This window comes from Mobula birostris, chromosome 1, assembly GCF_030028105.1.
Source record: "Mobula birostris isolate sMobBir1 chromosome 1, sMobBir1.hap1, whole genome shotgun sequence".
Lineage (NCBI taxonomy): Eukaryota > Metazoa > Chordata > Chondrichthyes > Myliobatiformes > Myliobatidae > Mobula > Mobula birostris.
This window is the reverse complement of record NC_092370.1, coordinates 61671575-61689596: the sequence shown is the minus strand read 5'-3', so window position 1 is coordinate 61689596 and position 18022 is coordinate 61671575. Positions and strand designations below refer to the sequence as shown.

Below are 18022 nucleotides of genomic sequence, written 5' to 3'. Positions count from 1 at the left end.
TTTTGACTCCGAGACTAGGCTATTATCAAGTAATTCAGAACCTTTACTGCTTTTACCAGACACTGATTTTACCACCCACCCAGGTACCCGAAAATGCTATCACTGCACAGAACAGTTTTACTTACATTAAAATTAACATTGTAATAAACAATTACACTGAAAGACCATCAAGTTCAATTCTGATTGACTAATTTCTCTTCCCTGCTCCCTCACTTACTGCGGGCAATGAACCTAATTATGACTATTGAATGTTTCAGCTCTTTTGCTAGTGGTTTAGAATATTTAAACATATTTTAATAGAATTCTGCCCTGTACATACTGCCATGACAATAGCTTTTGATATAGTGTCACAGTAGTTAAACCATAACAGAGAATGACTTTGCCACCAAAGCTGGAACTGGAGATTTCTCAAAAGTTTTACAAAATCTTAATATGGAGCTATTTTAAATGACTATTCAAAGATGATTTAATAAGCCACCCTATAAACCAATTCATATGTTAAAGTACAACTTTCAACATAAAAATGTCGATAAAGTTAATGATGACATTCAATGGTAATTCTATACTTACCACAGCTATTTGGACTTCACCTCCAGTAGAAAATACATCACCTTCATGGTCACCATAAAGCAGAAAACGAACTATGCTTCCATAAATTATTGGCACTGTTTTAACCGTCTTAACCTGAAAATAAGTTGAAGTCTTTCAAGTTAATTCTACATAACTTTTAAGATTTTAGACACAGAGCCAGAGTTATTCAGCACAGAAACTGACCCCCCAGCCACCACATCCATGTCGACCTTTTGCCCATCTACACTAACCCCGTCTGCCTGCATTTTCTGCAAGTAGTTAAACACCATTCAACCAAAACTGAAATATTTTATTGTCAAAAGTAAAATCATCTTTTCATCTACAATCTTGTAGGTGCATCTTTTGTCACAACACGAATGTGAAAAACAAAAAAATACACCAATACCTTAATTCATTCCAAGAACAAGATGCATGCTACACAGCACAGCACAACGTGAACAACTTTTGAAACGCCACACTGTGCATGGATTTTATTGATTTATCTCTTTCTATTCTTGATATAATTAATATTAATCAATGAAAGAAATTTAAGTCATGAATAACTAACAATGGCATCTTGCATCATTGCAATTAAGATAAATAACAATTTATACAAACATAATACATTTTTTTTACAATGATTAGCATAATGTTCAAAAAGAAAAAGAAAATTAATTTACTGCCCCACCACTCTTTTTACCCATTCTGAAACCAGCCTACAGAAATTTCAGATGTTCTAGGTTTAAAACACCCCATACCAACCTCAAATATCCATCTCCTGGTAAATAACTGGAAAATAAGGGCTGATCCAAAGACTTCAAAAAATCTTCAATTTAAGTCAATATTATTTTAATAACCCAAGATTGCTAGATTTATATAGATATTAATTTGTACAAATAAATTTTCTAAATGAAATGTTATAAAATAATCCCTTAATAGATAAAATCGTTTGTAGAAAAGAAGTTTCAGTGCCTCTGTTTCCTTCGGAGTTTGCCAAGGTTCAGCATGACATCTAGAACTTTGACAAACTCTATACATGTGTGGCTGGCTATACTAACAGGCTGCATCACAGCCGGGTATGGAAGCACTAATGCCCTTGAACGGAAAATCTTACAATTAGTAGGTGAATCTGGCCTAGTCCATAAAGAGTAAAGGTCCTAACTATTGAGTACATCTACACAGAGCATTGCTGCAGGAAAACGACATTCATCATCAAGGACCCCCCCCCCCCCCCCCAGTCATGTCTCTTCTTACTGCTGTCATCAGGAAGGTGGTACAGGAGCTTTAGGACCCACAGCACCAGATTCAGGAAGTTATTACCCCTCAACCTTGAACTTTGGCTTTTGAACTAAAGGGGAAAACTTCATTCAACTTCACTTGCCCCATCACTAAAATGCTCCCATGACCTATGGACTCATTTTTAAGGAATCTTTATCTCAGGTTCTCAATATATATATATTTTAAAAATTAATCAATCAACTTATTTATTTATTTTTGTATTTGCAGTTTGTTGCCCTGTATGCCCTGTTGGCATGGTCTTTCATTGATTCTATTATGGCTATTGGATTTATTGAGTATGACTACAAGAAAATGAATATCAAGGTTGCATACAGTGACATATATTTACTTGGAACTTCTAAGGTGGGTGCTCAACACTAAGTAGTGTTTCTATTGTTGCTCTCAAAAGCAAGTTAACAACTTAAAACATGTTAGTGCCACTTCAATTGTTCTGATAGATGTCCTTAGAAAATAATTATTAAAATAAGCATCTCAACTGCGAGATTCTACCCACAACTCTCCTGGCTAAACTTGCAGTCCAAAGGCAGCTTCATGACAACTAGGCAAGAAACTTAAAATTAATTGATAGATTAAAACACAAGTCAAGTGAACATACTCCTGCCATCATACCTATATTAAGGAATAATAAATATTCTTTACTTAGCAAAAGCAGAATCTTGAAAATTAAGACTACTTACAGAAGAGGAAATCACTCAATAAAGCGTTTTAACTCTAACTGTCCCATTTTTTATCCAGTGCCTTGATCACTATAAGGCAACATTATCTAGTTTGAAAACACAAGACTATATATTCCCAACGAGCTAATGGAATTCTCTTATTAAACATATCCTTCACTAGCATTTTTAATTGTTAACCTGTACTTTCAAAATCAAAGAAATTTTCAATGTATAAATGACTTACCATTTGTGCTGCTTTAAAGATTTTACCATCCCATTCAATTGCCGCATATACAGCCCAAGGACTCTGCATACGTTTTGATGGCAAATCACTTCTGGTGATTGTACCTTTGTAAGAGCTGAATTTTATTTGTTTGTCATATTTCTCATGGCACTCCTTAAGCCACATGGCAAATTCTCTGTCTATCTTCATCCTCTGCTCCTGAAAGGGAAATTTGGGTTACACTTCAAAAATAAACAAAAAAAAAATTCAAACAGCAAGGAAAAAATTATTAAATTGGACATTTGAAAACAAGATCATTGACAGAGACTAAAGACTCAGTATTGGATTATAAATGCAAATACATCTTTAAAAACTCCTAAAAATATATATATATATTTTAAAAAAGACAATGCAAGAAATCATGAATAAATAGAAAAATGCTGGAAACATTCCGGTGAGGCAGCATCCTTAGAAAATGATATCAGGTCATAGGTTCAGGTCCTCAGTGAAGTTGGGCTCTGTTAGAACCTCTGACCTGAAACAATGATTATTTCTCTTTCTACACATGACTGCTAACCTGCTTTAGAGTCTTAAATTATAGAGCACTATGGCATAGAAATAGGTCCTTCAGCCCATCTAATCTATCCAGTGTTCTGCTTCTGGCTCTATCACTTTCCAGTTCAATAGCGAAAACACTACCTAAAGGATTTCACAGTTGTAAATTTCTGAGGAATAATTAGTGAACTGTTTCTTCCTGAGGAGGCACACACAAAAATAGGGGCCAAAGAAAGCAAATAAGTAATGCTTCCATGGTGTCATTTCAAAAACTAAGCAGAATTTATGAAGCAAATCAGCTGCATGTTCTAAAATACTAAGTTCCTCTAAAACAACATTTGCATAGGATCTAAGAGCAAAATGTCCTTTGTACTAATTAAATACCTGACAACCTTCAGAAAAACCATAAATTAAAACAGTGTAAATTAAACTAATAAAGGGTTACAGATCTTAGCCTTCAGTAATTAAAATATTTAATAGAAAAAATATATGTGCATGGCTAAATGCATGCAACTCAGGTATCAGCTTGATGAAGATCCCACTCATTGCTGCTTTAATGCTACAAGTCAAAACATCTACCTATGCTGTTATAAAGAGTATCCTAGAACCAAGGAAATGTTTCCTGGTCCACTTTCAGTAGACTGCCTCATTTTGGAATTACTTTCATTAGTCTGCTTCATCACATCAAGTTCATGCTTGAGACTCACAAGATTATGCTCTGAAGCAATCTACCTAGATAAACATTTGGTTATATCATAAAGCAGAATCTCTGTCTCTCCTCTGCTATGCCTAGATTTATTCGCAGTTATAGCATAAACTGCCAAGGCAAAATTTGAGGAGCCTGTACAATTTTTATTACAAATATGTGGGTGGTGATGCTTCTACACACTGTTATTACAGAGAGCAGCAAATAGTGATCTATACTAAAGTGGCCATTTTTTTTGGTACACCTGCTTGATAATGAAAATAGCTAATCAGCCAATCATGTGGCAGCAACTCCATGCATAAAAGCATACAGACATGGTCAAGAAGTTCTAATTGTTGTTCAGAATGGTGAAGAAATATGATCTAAGTGACTTTGACCATGGAATGGTTGTTAGTGTCAGATGGGATGGTTCTCAGAAACTGCTAATCTCAATAGACAATAGGTGCAGGAGTAGGCTATTCGGCCCTTGAGCCAGCACCGCCATTCACTATGATCATGGCTGATCATCCACAATCAGTACCCTGTTCCTGCCTTCACCCCATATCCCTTGACTCCACTATCATTAAGAGCTCTATCTAACTCTTTCTTGAAAGCATCCAGAGAATTGGCCTCCACTGCCTCCTGAGGCAGAGCATTCCACAGATCCACAACTCTCTGGGTGAAAAAGTTTTTCCTCAACTCCGCTCTAAATGGCCTACCCCTTATTCTCACATTGTGGCCTCTGGTTCTGGACTCCCCCAACATCAGGAACATGTTTCCTGCCTCTAGCGTGTCCAATCCCTTAATCTTGTATGTTTCAATCAGATCCCCTCTCATCCTTCAAAATTCCAGTGTATACAAGCCCAGTCGCTCCAAACTTTCAACATATGACAGTCCCGCCATCCCAGGAATTAACCTCGTGAACCTCCGCTGCACTCCCTCAATAGCAAGAATGTCCTTCCTTAAATTTGGAGACCAAAACTGTACACAGTACTCCAGGTGTGGTCTCACCAGGGCCCTGTACAACTGCAGAAGGACCTCTTTGCTCCTATACTCAACTCCCCTTGTTATGAAGGCCAACATGCCATTAGCTTCCTTCACTGCCTGCTGTACCTGCATGCTCACTTTCAGTGACTGATGACAAGGACAAACAACTCGCGGATACCTCCTCTTATTTACCCCTCGATCGTGACCCCACTAAGGAGCACCAGGCCATTGTCTCCCACACCATCACCAACTTTATCTGCTCAGGGGATCTCCCATCCACTGCTACCAACCTTATAGTTCCCACACCTCGCACTTCCTGTTTCTACCTCCTACCCAAGATCCACAAACCTGCCTGTCCTGGCAGACCTATTGTCTCAGCTTGCTCCTGCCCCACCGAACTAGTTTCTGCATACCTCGACACGGTTTTATCCCCCCTTGTTCAATCCCTTCCTACCTATGTTCGTGACACTTCTCACGCTCTTAAACTTTTCGATGATTTTAAGTTTCCTGGCCCCCACCGCTTTAGTTTCACCATGGATGTCCAGTCCCTATATACTTCCATTCCCCATCAGGAAGGTCTCAAAGCTCTCCGCTTCTTTTTGGATTCCAGACCTAATCAGTTCCCCTCTACCACCACTCTCCTCCGTCTAGTGGAATTAGTCCTTACTCTTATAATTTCTCCTTTGGCTCCTCCCACTTCCTCCAAACTAAAGGTGTAGCTATGGGCACCCGCATGGGTCCCAGCTATGCCTGCCTTTTTGTTGGCTTTGTGGAACACTCTATGTTCCGTGCCTATTCTGGTATCTGTCCCCCACTTTTCCTTCGCTACATCGACGACTGCATTGGCGCTGCTTCCTGCACGCATGCTAAGCTCATTGACTTTATTAACTTTGCCTCCAACTTTCACCCTGCCCTCAAGTTTACCTGGTCCATTTCCAACACCTCCCTCCCCTTTCTAGATCTTTCTGTCTCTGTCTCTGGAGACAGCTTATCCACTGATGTTTACTATAAGCCTACTGACTCTCACAGCTGTCTGGACTATTCCCCTTCTCAACCTGTCTCTTGCAAAAACGCCATCTCCTTCTCGCAATTCCTCCGTCTCCGCCACATCTGCTCTCAGGATGAGGCTTTTCATTCTAGGACGAGGGAGATGTCCTCCTTTTTTAAAGAAAGGGGCTTCCCTTCCTCCACTATCAACTCTGCTCTCAAACGCATCTCCCCCATTTCACGTACATCTGCTCTCACTCCACCCTCCTGCCACCCCACAAGGAATAGGGTTCCCCTGGTCCTAACCTACCACCCCACCAGCCTCCGGGTCCAACATATTATTCTCCGTAACTTCCGCCACCTCCAACCGGATCCCACCACTAAGCATATCTTTCCCTCCCCCACCTCTCTGCTTTCCGCAGGGTTCTCTCCCTACTCGACTCCCTTGTCCATTCGTCCCCCCCATCCCTCCCCACTGATCTCCCTCCTGGCACTTATCCTTGTAAGCAGAACAAGTGCTACACATGCCCTTACACTTCCTCCCTTACCACCATTCAGGGCCCCAAACAGTCCTTCCAGGTGAGGCGACACTTCACCTGTGAGTCTGCTGGGGTGATATACTGCGTCCAGTGCTCCCGATGTGGCCTTCTATATATTGGCGAGACCCGACGCAGACTGGGAGACCGCTTTGCTGAACACCTACGCTCTGTCCGCCAGAGAAAGCAGGATCTCCCAGTGGCCACACATTTTAATTCCACATCCCATTCCCATTCTGACATGTCTATCCACGGCCTCCTCTACTGTAAAGATGAAGCCATACTCAGGTTGGAGGAGCAACACCTTATATTCCGTCTGGGTACCCTCCAACCTGATGGCATGAACATCGACTTCTCTAACTTGCGTTAATGCCCCACCTCCCCCTCATACCCCATCTGTTATTTATTTTTATACACACATTCTTTCTCTCACTCTCCTTTTCCTCCCTCTGGTCCTCTGACTATACCCCTTGCCCATCTCTGGGTTCCCCCGCCCCTTGTCTTTCTTCCCGGACCTCCTGTCCCATGATCCTCTCGTATCCCCTTTGCCAATCACCTGTCCAGCTCTTGGCTCCATCCCTCCCCCTCCTGTCTTCTCCTATCATTTTGGATCTCCCCCTCCCCCTCTCAAATCTCTTACTAACGCTTCCTTCAGTTAGTCCTGACGAAGGGTCTCGGCCTGAAACGTCGACTGTACCTCTTCCTAGAGATGCTGCCTGGCCTGCTGCGTTTACCAGCAACTTTGATGTGTGTTGGATGAACAAGGACACCTAGATCTCTTTGTACTTCCCCTTTTTCTAACTTGACACCATTCAAATAGTAATCTGCCTTCCTGTTCTTGCCACCAAAGTGGATAACCTCACATTTATCCACATTAAATTGCATCTACCATGCATCTGCCCACTCACTCAACCTGTCCCAAGTCATCCTGCATTATTTCAACATCCTCCGCACATTTCACACTGCCACCCAGCTTTGTGTCATCTGCAAATTTGCTAATGTTACTTTTAATCCCTTCACCTAAATCATTAATGTATATTGTAAATAGCTGCGGTCCCAGCACCGAGTACTTGCAGTACCCCACTAGTCACCACTTGCCATTCTGAAAGGGACCCGTTAATCCCTACTTTTTGTTTCCTGGGAATTTCACGCGTAAGTCTCTAGAGTTTACAGAAAATGGTCCAAAAAACAAAATACACCCAGTGTGCATTAGTTCTGTGGGTAAAAACACCTGGTTAATGAAGAGATCAGGAGAAAGGCCAGACTGGTTCAAGTTGACAGGAAAGTAGCAGTAACTCAGATAACCACTTGTTATTGACCTACCATCCTAACAGGTCAACAGCAGATGCCATTTAATTGGCTCTTCACTCAACCCTGGAACATCCGGACAGCAACAACGCATGCATCAGGAGGCTCTTCATTTCTTCACCATTCTGACTCATTGACTACAGCTCAGCAATCAATATTATCATCCCCTCAAAACTAATCAATAAGCTTAAATACATAGGCCTCAACCCTCGTGCATCTGAATCTTCAATTACCTCACTTGCACATCCCAGTCAGTTTAGACTGGCAAAAACATCTCCTCCACAATCTCCATCAGCACAGGTGCACCACGTGGCTGGGCACTTAACCCCTGCACTACTCGCTTTATAACAACAAGGCTAAGCACAGCTTTAATGCCATATTTAAGTTTGCTGACAACACTACCGCTGTAGGCCAAATCAAAGGTGGTGACGTATCAGCATATAAGAGGGAGATTGAGAATCTGGCTGAGTGATGCTACATCAACAGCCTCTCACTCAATGTCAGCAAGCTGATTATTAACTTCAGGAAGAGGAAGCTGGAGTCCTCATCAGGAGATCAGAGTGGAAAGGATTAGCAACTACGCTTTTTTGGTATTAGTATGCCAGAGGATCTCCCCTGGATCCAGCACAAAAGTGCCATCACGAATAAATCATGGAAATGCCTCTACTTTCTGAGAAGTTTGCAAAGATTCCACATGTCATCTAAAACTCTGACAAACTTCCATAGATACATGGTGGAGAATAAGTATATTGACAGGTTGCTTCCTGGTATGGAAACACCAATACCCTTCCTTGAATGGAAAGTGCTACAAACAGTAGTGGATACAGCCGAGTTCATTACGGTAAAGCCCTCTCCACCACTGAGCACATCTGCATGGAACACTGTTGCAAGAAAGCAGCATTTGTCAAGGACCCCACCATCGAAGCCCTATGCTCTCTTCTCATTGGACCCAGCAACACACCAGGTTCAGGAACATCTATTACCCCTCAACCACACTCTTAAACCAGAGGGGATCATTTCACCCAACTTCACTTGCTGCATCACTGAACTGTTTCCACAACCAATGGACTCACTTTCAAGCACTGTACAACTTACTTTCTCAATATTCATTGCCAATTTATTTACTTATTATTATTTTGTTCTCCCCCCCCCCCTCCCCATTTTGTATCTGCACAGTTTGCTGTCTTTTCCACATTGGTTGCTATCTGTCCTATTGGGTTAGGGCTTTCATTGATTCTATTGTGTTTCTTGTATTTATTGTGAATGTCCACAAGAAAATGAATCTCAGTGTTGAATAGGGTGACATATATGTAATTGGATAGTAAATTTACTTTGAATTTTGCTATTACTGTGGTGTGCAGAAGTTGAAGACCACGAACATACACTCAGTGGCCACTTTATTAGATACAGAAGGTACCTAGCAAATTGGTCTCAGAATATATAATGAAACTAAACAACGGGTTGACCCGTTGGGGCACCCTTTGAGAAAAGGGTAGTGCAATCTGATGCGACCAGAGAACATTAAATTTTCCTGAATGCTATTGCTATCTCTTTGATTTGGAAATTGAAGAAGAAAAACTCAGCTTATTAAAGAAGAAAGATGCATAGCAAGACAAATATGTGACCAGAATGAACATTAAATATCCACGAAGTAAATTTGAAGGAATTGGGCTTGCTGGGTCGGGTCTGGAATTAAATGCCCAATGTAATGATGGATTTAGCCTTGAATAATCACAGAAGGATTCCATCGATTCCTAGTTGGAATGACTTCTTTAGCACCAAAGGATGTCATTTGGAAGAGACAACTGTATTGTCTGATGTTCTTCCTGAACTCATTTGCAATAGGTTCATCATTGCTGTACAAATTGAGGAGTTCATTAGGTAGAGGTTGCAAATTGCCTAACCCGACCTTTCCCTTCATACAGCAGAAATGTGCGGTTTCTCCAGTGAATAGGAAGGCACGACATCTCGTCATCGAACCAACATCAGCAGAAATGTGACAGCACGCGAGTCATGCATTTTGTCTTGCTCTTTCTCTGTCGAGGTATTGTTGTCGAAAGCGGCCACGGTCGTCTTCAGCAACTCTCGCAATAATTACTTTGTGCCGCATATTCTCGAGTTGATCTTTCCTTTTCTCCTCTGTCTCTTCCTCTCTCCTCCTTCTCTGCCTGTTATTGTCATTCCGGAGTCGCGCTGCCCTTTCATCCTTCGTCCCTTCATCTCTTCTACCATTTGTTCTTTCTCTCTGATCCTGGAGTCATGCGGCCCTGGCCTGATCGGATTCTTGTTCTCTCCTCCGTCTGTGCCTGTTGTTGTCATTTTGGAGACGTGCATGCCTGTCCTCCGTCTCATCTTCTCTCATCTTTCTTGTCCTGACTCTTTGATCCTGGAGTTGTGCGGCCCTGGCCTCATCTGATTGTTGTTCTCTCCCTCTTCTTGCTGCTTCCCGACCACCTTTGGCATCATCTCTTGACCATAATGTCACCCTTCTCTTTCCACGCAGCATAATTCGGCTATCCATATATTTTTACCCTAATGCTTGATAGAAGATAGGAAGCAGTAACACCAAAGCCTCCAAACTGCTGAGGCTGGCCATGCGCATGCATCGGGCAGTGGCGTCGCGGTCTCCATGGAAGGTGGAAGCGGCTCTGTGAGCATCGTGAGGCGCTGCTGAAGCTGGCTGTGCGCATGCGTCAGGCTGTGGCGTTGCGGTCTCCATGGAAGGTGGAAGCGGCTCTGTGAGCATCGTGAGGCGCTGCTGAGGCTGGCCGTGCGCATGCGTCGGGCTGTGGCGTCGCGGTCTCCATGGAAGGTGGAAGCGGCTCTGTGAGCATCGTGAGGCACTGCTGAGGCTGGCCGTGCGCATGCGTCGGGCGGTGGCGTCCCAATTTCCATGATGGCCGATTGGGTCTCAGGTGAAAGGCAACCTGTTAATTTTTGGCGAATGAGCAATTTTATACGAATATATAACCCTGAACTTTGCCTGCATTCTGTAAGTTAACGCATTTTAATTCGATTTAGCCAAAAAAAAAGTGCTGGTGTATTGCACCGTTTGCGCTAATTGGAAGTCACAAACAGACAGACAGAGCATGAGAGTTTTAGTAGTACATAGATTGTGTTTTTTGCTGTGTGTATGTTTTTAACTCAGAAGGCTGAAAAGCAGGACTTCCAGGGTGGTTATCTCCGGTTCGCTTCCAGTTCCTCGTGCTGGAGTGGGCAAGAACAGGGCAAGAATGGATCTGAATGTGTGGCTGAGGAAGTGGTGCAGGAAGCAAGAATTTACATTCTTGGACCACTGGGGTATGTTTTGGGGTAAGGCTGAATTGTACAAAAGGGACGGGTTGCACCTTAATAAGTGGGGCACCAGCATTCTGGCAGCCAGGTTTGCCTCTGCAACACGGGTATGTATAAACTAAGTAGTGGGGGGCGAGGGGACGAACTGGAAATATAAGGATGGGGATAAAGGGAAAATGAGAATAAGAAAAGTTAAGAAAGACAACAATCAACGGAGCAGAAAGCTCAAGAAGGGATCGCACAGTATGGCCAAGTGAAATAGGAATTGATATGGGAACTAAGGGGAGTAATGAATTAAAAATATTATATATGAATGCACGTAGTATAAGAAATAAAGTAGAAGAGCTTGAGGCACAGTTGGAAATTGGTAAGTATGATGTTGTGGGAATAACAGAGACATGGCTTCAAGTGGACAGAGCCTGGGAAATGAATATTCAAGAGTATACGTCCTATCGAAAGGACAGACTGATGGGCAGAGGGGGTGGGGTGGCTCTGTTGGTGAGGAATGATACTCAGTCCCTTGCGAGGGGGGACACAGAATCAGGAGACGTAGAGTCAGTGTGGATAGAACTGAGAAATTCTAAGGGTAGAAAGACCCAAATGGGAGTTATCTACAGGCCCCCAAACAGTAGTCCGGATGTAGGGTGTAAGTTGAATCAAGAGTTAAAATTGGCATGTCGCAAAGGTAATGCTACAGTTGTTATGGGGGATTTCAACATGCAGGTAGACTGGAGGAATCAGGTTGGTACTGGACCCCAAGAAAGGGAGTGTGTGGAGTCCCTCTGAGATGGATTCTTAGAACAGCTTGTACTGGAGCCTACCAGAGAGAACGCAATTCTAGATTTAGTGTTGTGCAATGAACCGGATTTGATCAGGGACCTCGAGGTAAAGGAGCCATTAGGAGGTAGTGACCATAATATGATAAGTTTTATTCGACAATTTGAGAGGGAGAAGGGAAACTCGGAAGTGTCAGTATTACAGTTGAACAAAGGGAACTATGGTGCTATGAGGGAGGAGCTGGCCAAAGTTCAATGGAACAATACCCTAGCAGGGATGACAGTGGAACAGCAATGGTAAGTGTTTCTGGGAATAATGTGGAAGGTGTAGGATCAGTTCATTCCAAAGAGGAAGAAAGATCCTAAGGGGAGAAAGGGGAGGCCGTGGCTGACAAGGAAAGTAATGGACAGTATAAAAATAAAAGAGAAGTAGTATAACATAGCAAAGACCAGTGGGAGGCCGGAGGATTGGGAAACTTTTAAAGAGCAACAGAAGGTAACTAAAAAAGGCAATACATGGAGAAAAAATGAGGTACGAAGGTAAACTAGCCAAGAATATAAAGGAAGATAGTAAAAGCTTCTTTAGGTACATGAAAAGGAAAAAAAATAGTTAACACCAAAATTGGGCCCTTGAAGACAGAAACAGGTGAATTTATTATAGGGAACAAGGAAATGGCAGACAAGTTGAACAGGTACTTTGGAACTCTCTTCACTAGGGAAGACACAATCTCCCAGATATAATAGTGCCCAAAAGATCTAGGGTAATGGAAGAACTAAAGGAAATTTATATTAGGCAGGAAATGGTGTTGGATAGACAGTTGGGTCAGAAGGCTGGTAAGTCCCTGGGACCTGATGGTCTGCATCCCAGGGTACTTAAGGAAGTGGCTTTAGAAATCGTGGACGCATTGGTAATCATTTTCCAATGTTCTATAGATTCAGGATCAGTTTCTGTGGATTGGAGGGTGGCTAATGTTGTCCCTCTCTTCAAGAAGGGAGGAAGAGAGAAAACAGGGAATTATAGACTGGTTAGCCTGATGTCGGTAGTGGGAAAGATGCTGGAGTCAATTATAAAAGATGAAATTACGACATATCTCGATAGTAGTAACAGGATTGGTCCGAGTCAGCATGGATTTACGAAGGGGAAATCGTGCTTGACTAACCTTCTGGAATTTTTTGAGGATGTAACTATGAAAATGGACAAGGGAAAGCCAGTGGATGTAGTGTACCTGGACTTTCAGAAAGCCTTTGATAAAGTCCCACATAGGAGATTAGTGGGCAAAATTAGGGCACATGGTATTGGGGGCAGAGTACTGACATGGATTGAAAATTGGCCGGCTGACAGAAAACAAAGAATAGCGATTAACGGGTCCCTTTTGGAATGGCAGGCGGTGACCAGTGGGGTACCGCAGGGTTCAGTGTTGGGACTGCAACTGTTTACAATATATGTTAATGACTTAGATGAGGGAATTAAAAGTAACATTAGCAAATTTGCCGATGACACAAAGCTGGGTGGCAGTGTGAAATGTGAGGAGGATGTTATGAGAATGCAGGGTGACTTGGACAGGCTGGGTGAGTGGGCAGATGCATGGCAGATGCAGTTTAATGTGGATAAATGTGAGGTTATCCACTTTGGTGGTAAGAACAGGAAGGCAGATTATTATCTATTATTATCAGATTGTTTTACTATTTATTGTTATGTTTATTATTTAGTGTTGCATTTGTTATGTTATGATTGCACTGCCCCTGAGAAACGCTGTCTCATTCTGCCCTGCAAAGATGATGTATGGTTAGAATGACAATAAAGTTTTTTGAATCTTGAATCTTGAATCTAAATGGAGTTAAGTTAGGAAAAGGGGAAGTACAACGAGATCTAGGTGTTCTTGTACATCAGTCACTGAAAGCAAGCATGCAAGTACAGCAGGCAGTGAAGAAAGTTAATGACATGCTGGCCTTCATAACAAGGGGAATTGAGTATAAGAGCAAAGAGGTCCTTCTGCAGCTGTACAGGGCCCTGGTGAGATCACACCTGGAGTACTGTGTGCAGTTTTGGTCTCCAAATTTGAGGAAGGACATTCTTGCTATTGAGGGAGTGCAGCGGAGGTTCACAAGGTTAATTCCCGGGATGGTGGGACTGTCATATGTCGAAAGATTGGAGCGACTGGGCTTGTATACTCTGGAATTTAGAAGGTCGAGAGGGGATCTTACTGAAACATATAAGATTATTAAGGGATTGGACACGCTGGAGGCAGGAAGCATGCTCCCGCTGATGGGCGAGTCCAGAACCAGAGGCCATAGTTTAAGAATAAGGGGTAGGCCATTTAGAACAGAGTTGAGGAAAAACTTTTTCACCCAGAGAGTGGTGGATATATGGAATGCTCTGCTCCAGAAGGCTGTGGAGGCCAAGTCTCTGAATGCTTTCAAGAAAGAGATGGATAGAGCTCCTAAAGATAGCGGAATCAAAGGTTATGGGGTAAAGCAGTAACTGGATACTGATTGTGGATGATCAGCCATGATCACATTGAATGACAGTGCTGGCTCGAAGGGCCGAATGGCCTACTCCTGCACCTATTGTCTATTAACCATTCTGTTATATACAGAGTTTATGGGTATTGGCTTAATTTAATAAATTAATACATGTCCAAACTCAGGTGAATGCAAGACTTGGACAGTAATAGTGTTCACATGGAATTGCTACTACTCCATTCAATGTGTTATAATGCACACCTTATCTTTCATCTTTGTAAAATTTAAACCCAAATCAATTTCATGAAAAACTTGCCTCAGCATCAAAAAATACTTCATTGTCTAGTACTCTGCAGTTGACTGGAGAGTTGACTCTACACTGCTGGGTATCCTGTTGCAGCTTGCTTGGCATCTTAAATTGAGAAATATTGATGTTGATACTCAAGGATCCTCAACACAAAGAACAAAAAATTACTTGTATTTTAATTTTCTACACTGTTAATGAATTATTCAACCCATAGTGTCCATAGTGGATTGCTCATCCTATAGACGGTTTGCACATCATCTCAGAAGGTGGAGATCCAAAGCTTCCCATCTCAGAATAACTTCTGTAATACCTGCCAAATTAATGCTTTTCAACATTCTTTTGCCCTCATACTTACAAACCCTTCCATAGTGACACCAATGTAATACCAGGGAAGTGGGAACTCAGGAATGATTTGGTCAGAGAATTATAAAATATCACTGAACCGCAATATAGGATGCGAAAATATAAGAAATTAAGATGGCCCAAGTGACAAAACAGTTCAAATATTCAGGTTTACCAGTTAGAAATAGTATCCCATGAAGCCCCTCAAGCCTGATCAGCCACCAAGATAATGGCTTATCTAACCTTGTCCTCATTCCATAACATGGAACTTCACTTGTCAAAAGCTCTTAACCTTCAAAAATCCCCAATAACACAGAACTAACATTCTCTGGGATTCGGCATTCCAGCAGTCCCGTTAATCACTCCAATGAATAAAAACCTTGAGTTCTGTCTATGACCCATTACCTTGACTCCATGCTTCCGAGTTCGACCTATGATTACCAAGGAAAATATCTTCTGGGCACCTACGCTGCCAAGCCCAATCCGAATTGCAGGCTTCAGTGAGATTCTCCCAAAATTCCAAAGGAAAAGCTAATTCTATGCAGTGGATCAGGCCTCTCAGTCCCTTAAACCTACGATATCATTTATGAAAGCTGAATCTGAATACACCCTCAACACCATAGTCCCTTACTCTCCACACACTTTTCACCACCTTGCTTTCCAATATCTAAATATTTAACTCTGTCTTAGTAGTCAAAGGTTAATTCCATCACTAAGGCAAAGCGCTCTGAAGATTCAGGATCTTATTTGACTTGTTTTGAATTCCAAGATATTCAAAAGCCTAGCTTGTCTGACCTTTAACTGCAAGGTAACCGGGCTCTTCTATGTATCAGATTCATAATTCCTTATATCATAGGAAGCTATTTTAACTCAAGTCCACACTAGCTATTGGAACAATTCAATTCCTTTAATTTCTCAAGTAACCCATTTAGTGAACAATATTCCAGATGTTTCACCAATGTAACTAATACAAAACATCCCCACATTTGTATCCAATTACCCCTGTAGTATACTATAACTTGTTATCTTTCATAATTCCCTGCTGCAGCAGTCTTTTGCCCTTCATGGATCAGGGCATGCCAATTCCTGTGCACATCTCAAAACTCTGTAATAACCTACCATTGAAATAAAATGCATCTTTATATTTTTTCTGTTAAAATAGATCATTTCACATTTTCTTCATTTTTATTTGCAAGATCTTTGCCCACTCACGTCACCTACCAATATCCTTCTGCAGTTTCTCATGCCCTCTTTGTAGCTCGTTTTTCCATGTTTTTTTGTGCCATTAGCAAATTTAGCAACCATATCTTCATTCCCTTCTTCTAAGTCACTCACAAAATTTGAGGCTGCAGCACCCATCCCATGGCACACTATTCAGTACATCCTCCAACCAGAAATATATCCATTCATGTTTCTGTTAGCAAGACAATCGCCTAATCCACCCAACATTACCTTCTACATCAAGAATTTTTAATGTTTTACAATAATTCTTGAGTAACTACCTTATCAAACATTTTTTGGAAATCCTTGTATATCATAGGCTCCCATTATCCACAAAACATCACATTATGTCCTGCTATCAAGGTAGTTAATATCGTCTAATATTCTCACTATTACTTACTTTAAGCCATCCATAAATTCATGTTACCTACACCCCTCTTTTTTTGCATAAAGGAATTATGTTTTGAGATCTTCCCATTTAATGGAGCTTTCTTTATCAAGGGAATTTTAGAAAATTAAAACAATCTAACTACCTCATTACACTTCTGATTTCCTAAGATAATGTAGCTCCAACAGTTTGCTCGGTATCACTTCCCTGGTGTTTGTAATGTACACTTTCTCTGCGATTTCCTTAAATTCCATTTTGGTGTCCCCTCCCTTTGAATTTCTCTCAGTTACAATGCACACATTTTCTATAGATGCTGCTGACCTGCTGAGTTCCAACAGCATTCTGAGTGCATTACTCTGGATTTCCAGCATCTGCAGAATCTGTTTTTCTGTATTCTGAAATTCTCTTGGATGTCTTCTAGCACATCTCAGATTACCAAAAATAGCTGTCTCCAAACATAATTTAATATTTTAACATTGAAATAATACTGATGATGCATTCTTCCAAGAGGATAACTACATATTTCTCATCATCCACTTCCCCCTCCAAATCACTAAATGTCATATTCCTCCACTTGAGCATTTTTCATGACCACCTGTAATCTACTATATCACAAGCTATAATCTACTTGTTTGGCCCAAATCTTTAATTTTCTGACTAGAAAAAGAAATTGACATATGTCTGTGTGATAATAAGTTATCTTGCCCATGCAACTTGTCAAAATCTGAGTCTGATGGGTTGGGAAAAAAAACACACTGCACACAATTTAACCAAAAGTAATACTACTTAGTACAAATAAAAGCATACTTATCCATCTCTAACCAAATAAAGAAATTTGGTTTATTACCTGGCCATTCACAACACGTGTGAAAAGTGTGTTCTTGTCCTTCAACTTCAATTCCAAATCCATAAACGTCAACTTGTTGGTGCTGACCTGAAATTTATCATTGGTGAAAAGCACACCAGAGATCCTGTTGAAACATTCCAGTGCCACAAGTCCTCTTTTCTTGGGGGGTGCACAAAACTCAAAACTAAAAAGCAAAGATTATTGACTTGAATTCTTTTAGAGTCAGAGAGTACTATAGCACAGAAACAGGTCCTTCAGCCAATCTAGTCCATGCTGATATGTTTCTCCATTGCACTTCTACTTTATTGTATTTTATTTTCCTATAAGTGCCCAAAAGGAACTAAATTTCAAGATACTATATAGATAATTTGATAATAATTTGACTTTTCTGCCTAATCCTATCTTCCCACACCCAGACCCTATTATTCTATACATCTCTTCTCCATGTGCTGATCCAAATTTCTCTTGTTACAATGGAACCCACATCCATTACCTCTGTCGGCACCTCATTCCAAACTCTCACCATCTTCTAAGTCAAGAAGTTCCCCTTAAATATTTCACTTTTCACCCGAAAAATA

The 18022-nt window shown here is 41.3% G+C and overlaps 1 protein-coding gene across 5 annotated transcripts in view; it reads right to left on the bottom strand.

The window, feature by feature from the left end:
* smchd1 (structural maintenance of chromosomes flexible hinge domain containing 1) overlaps positions 1–18022 on the bottom strand; it is a 169004-nt gene that overhangs the window by 112401 nt on the left and 38581 nt on the right. For all 5 annotated transcript variants that reach the window (XM_072255886.1, XM_072255895.1, XM_072255904.1 and 2 more), the window contains 3 exons: positions 17445–17628; positions 2770–2967; positions 571–684 (listed from right to left, as the gene is read on the bottom strand). In XM_072255886.1, coding sequence (XP_072111987.1) covers positions 571–684; positions 2770–2967; positions 17445–17628 — 496 coding nt within the window. The remainder of the gene's footprint in view (positions 1–570; positions 685–2769; positions 2968–17444; positions 17629–18022) is intronic.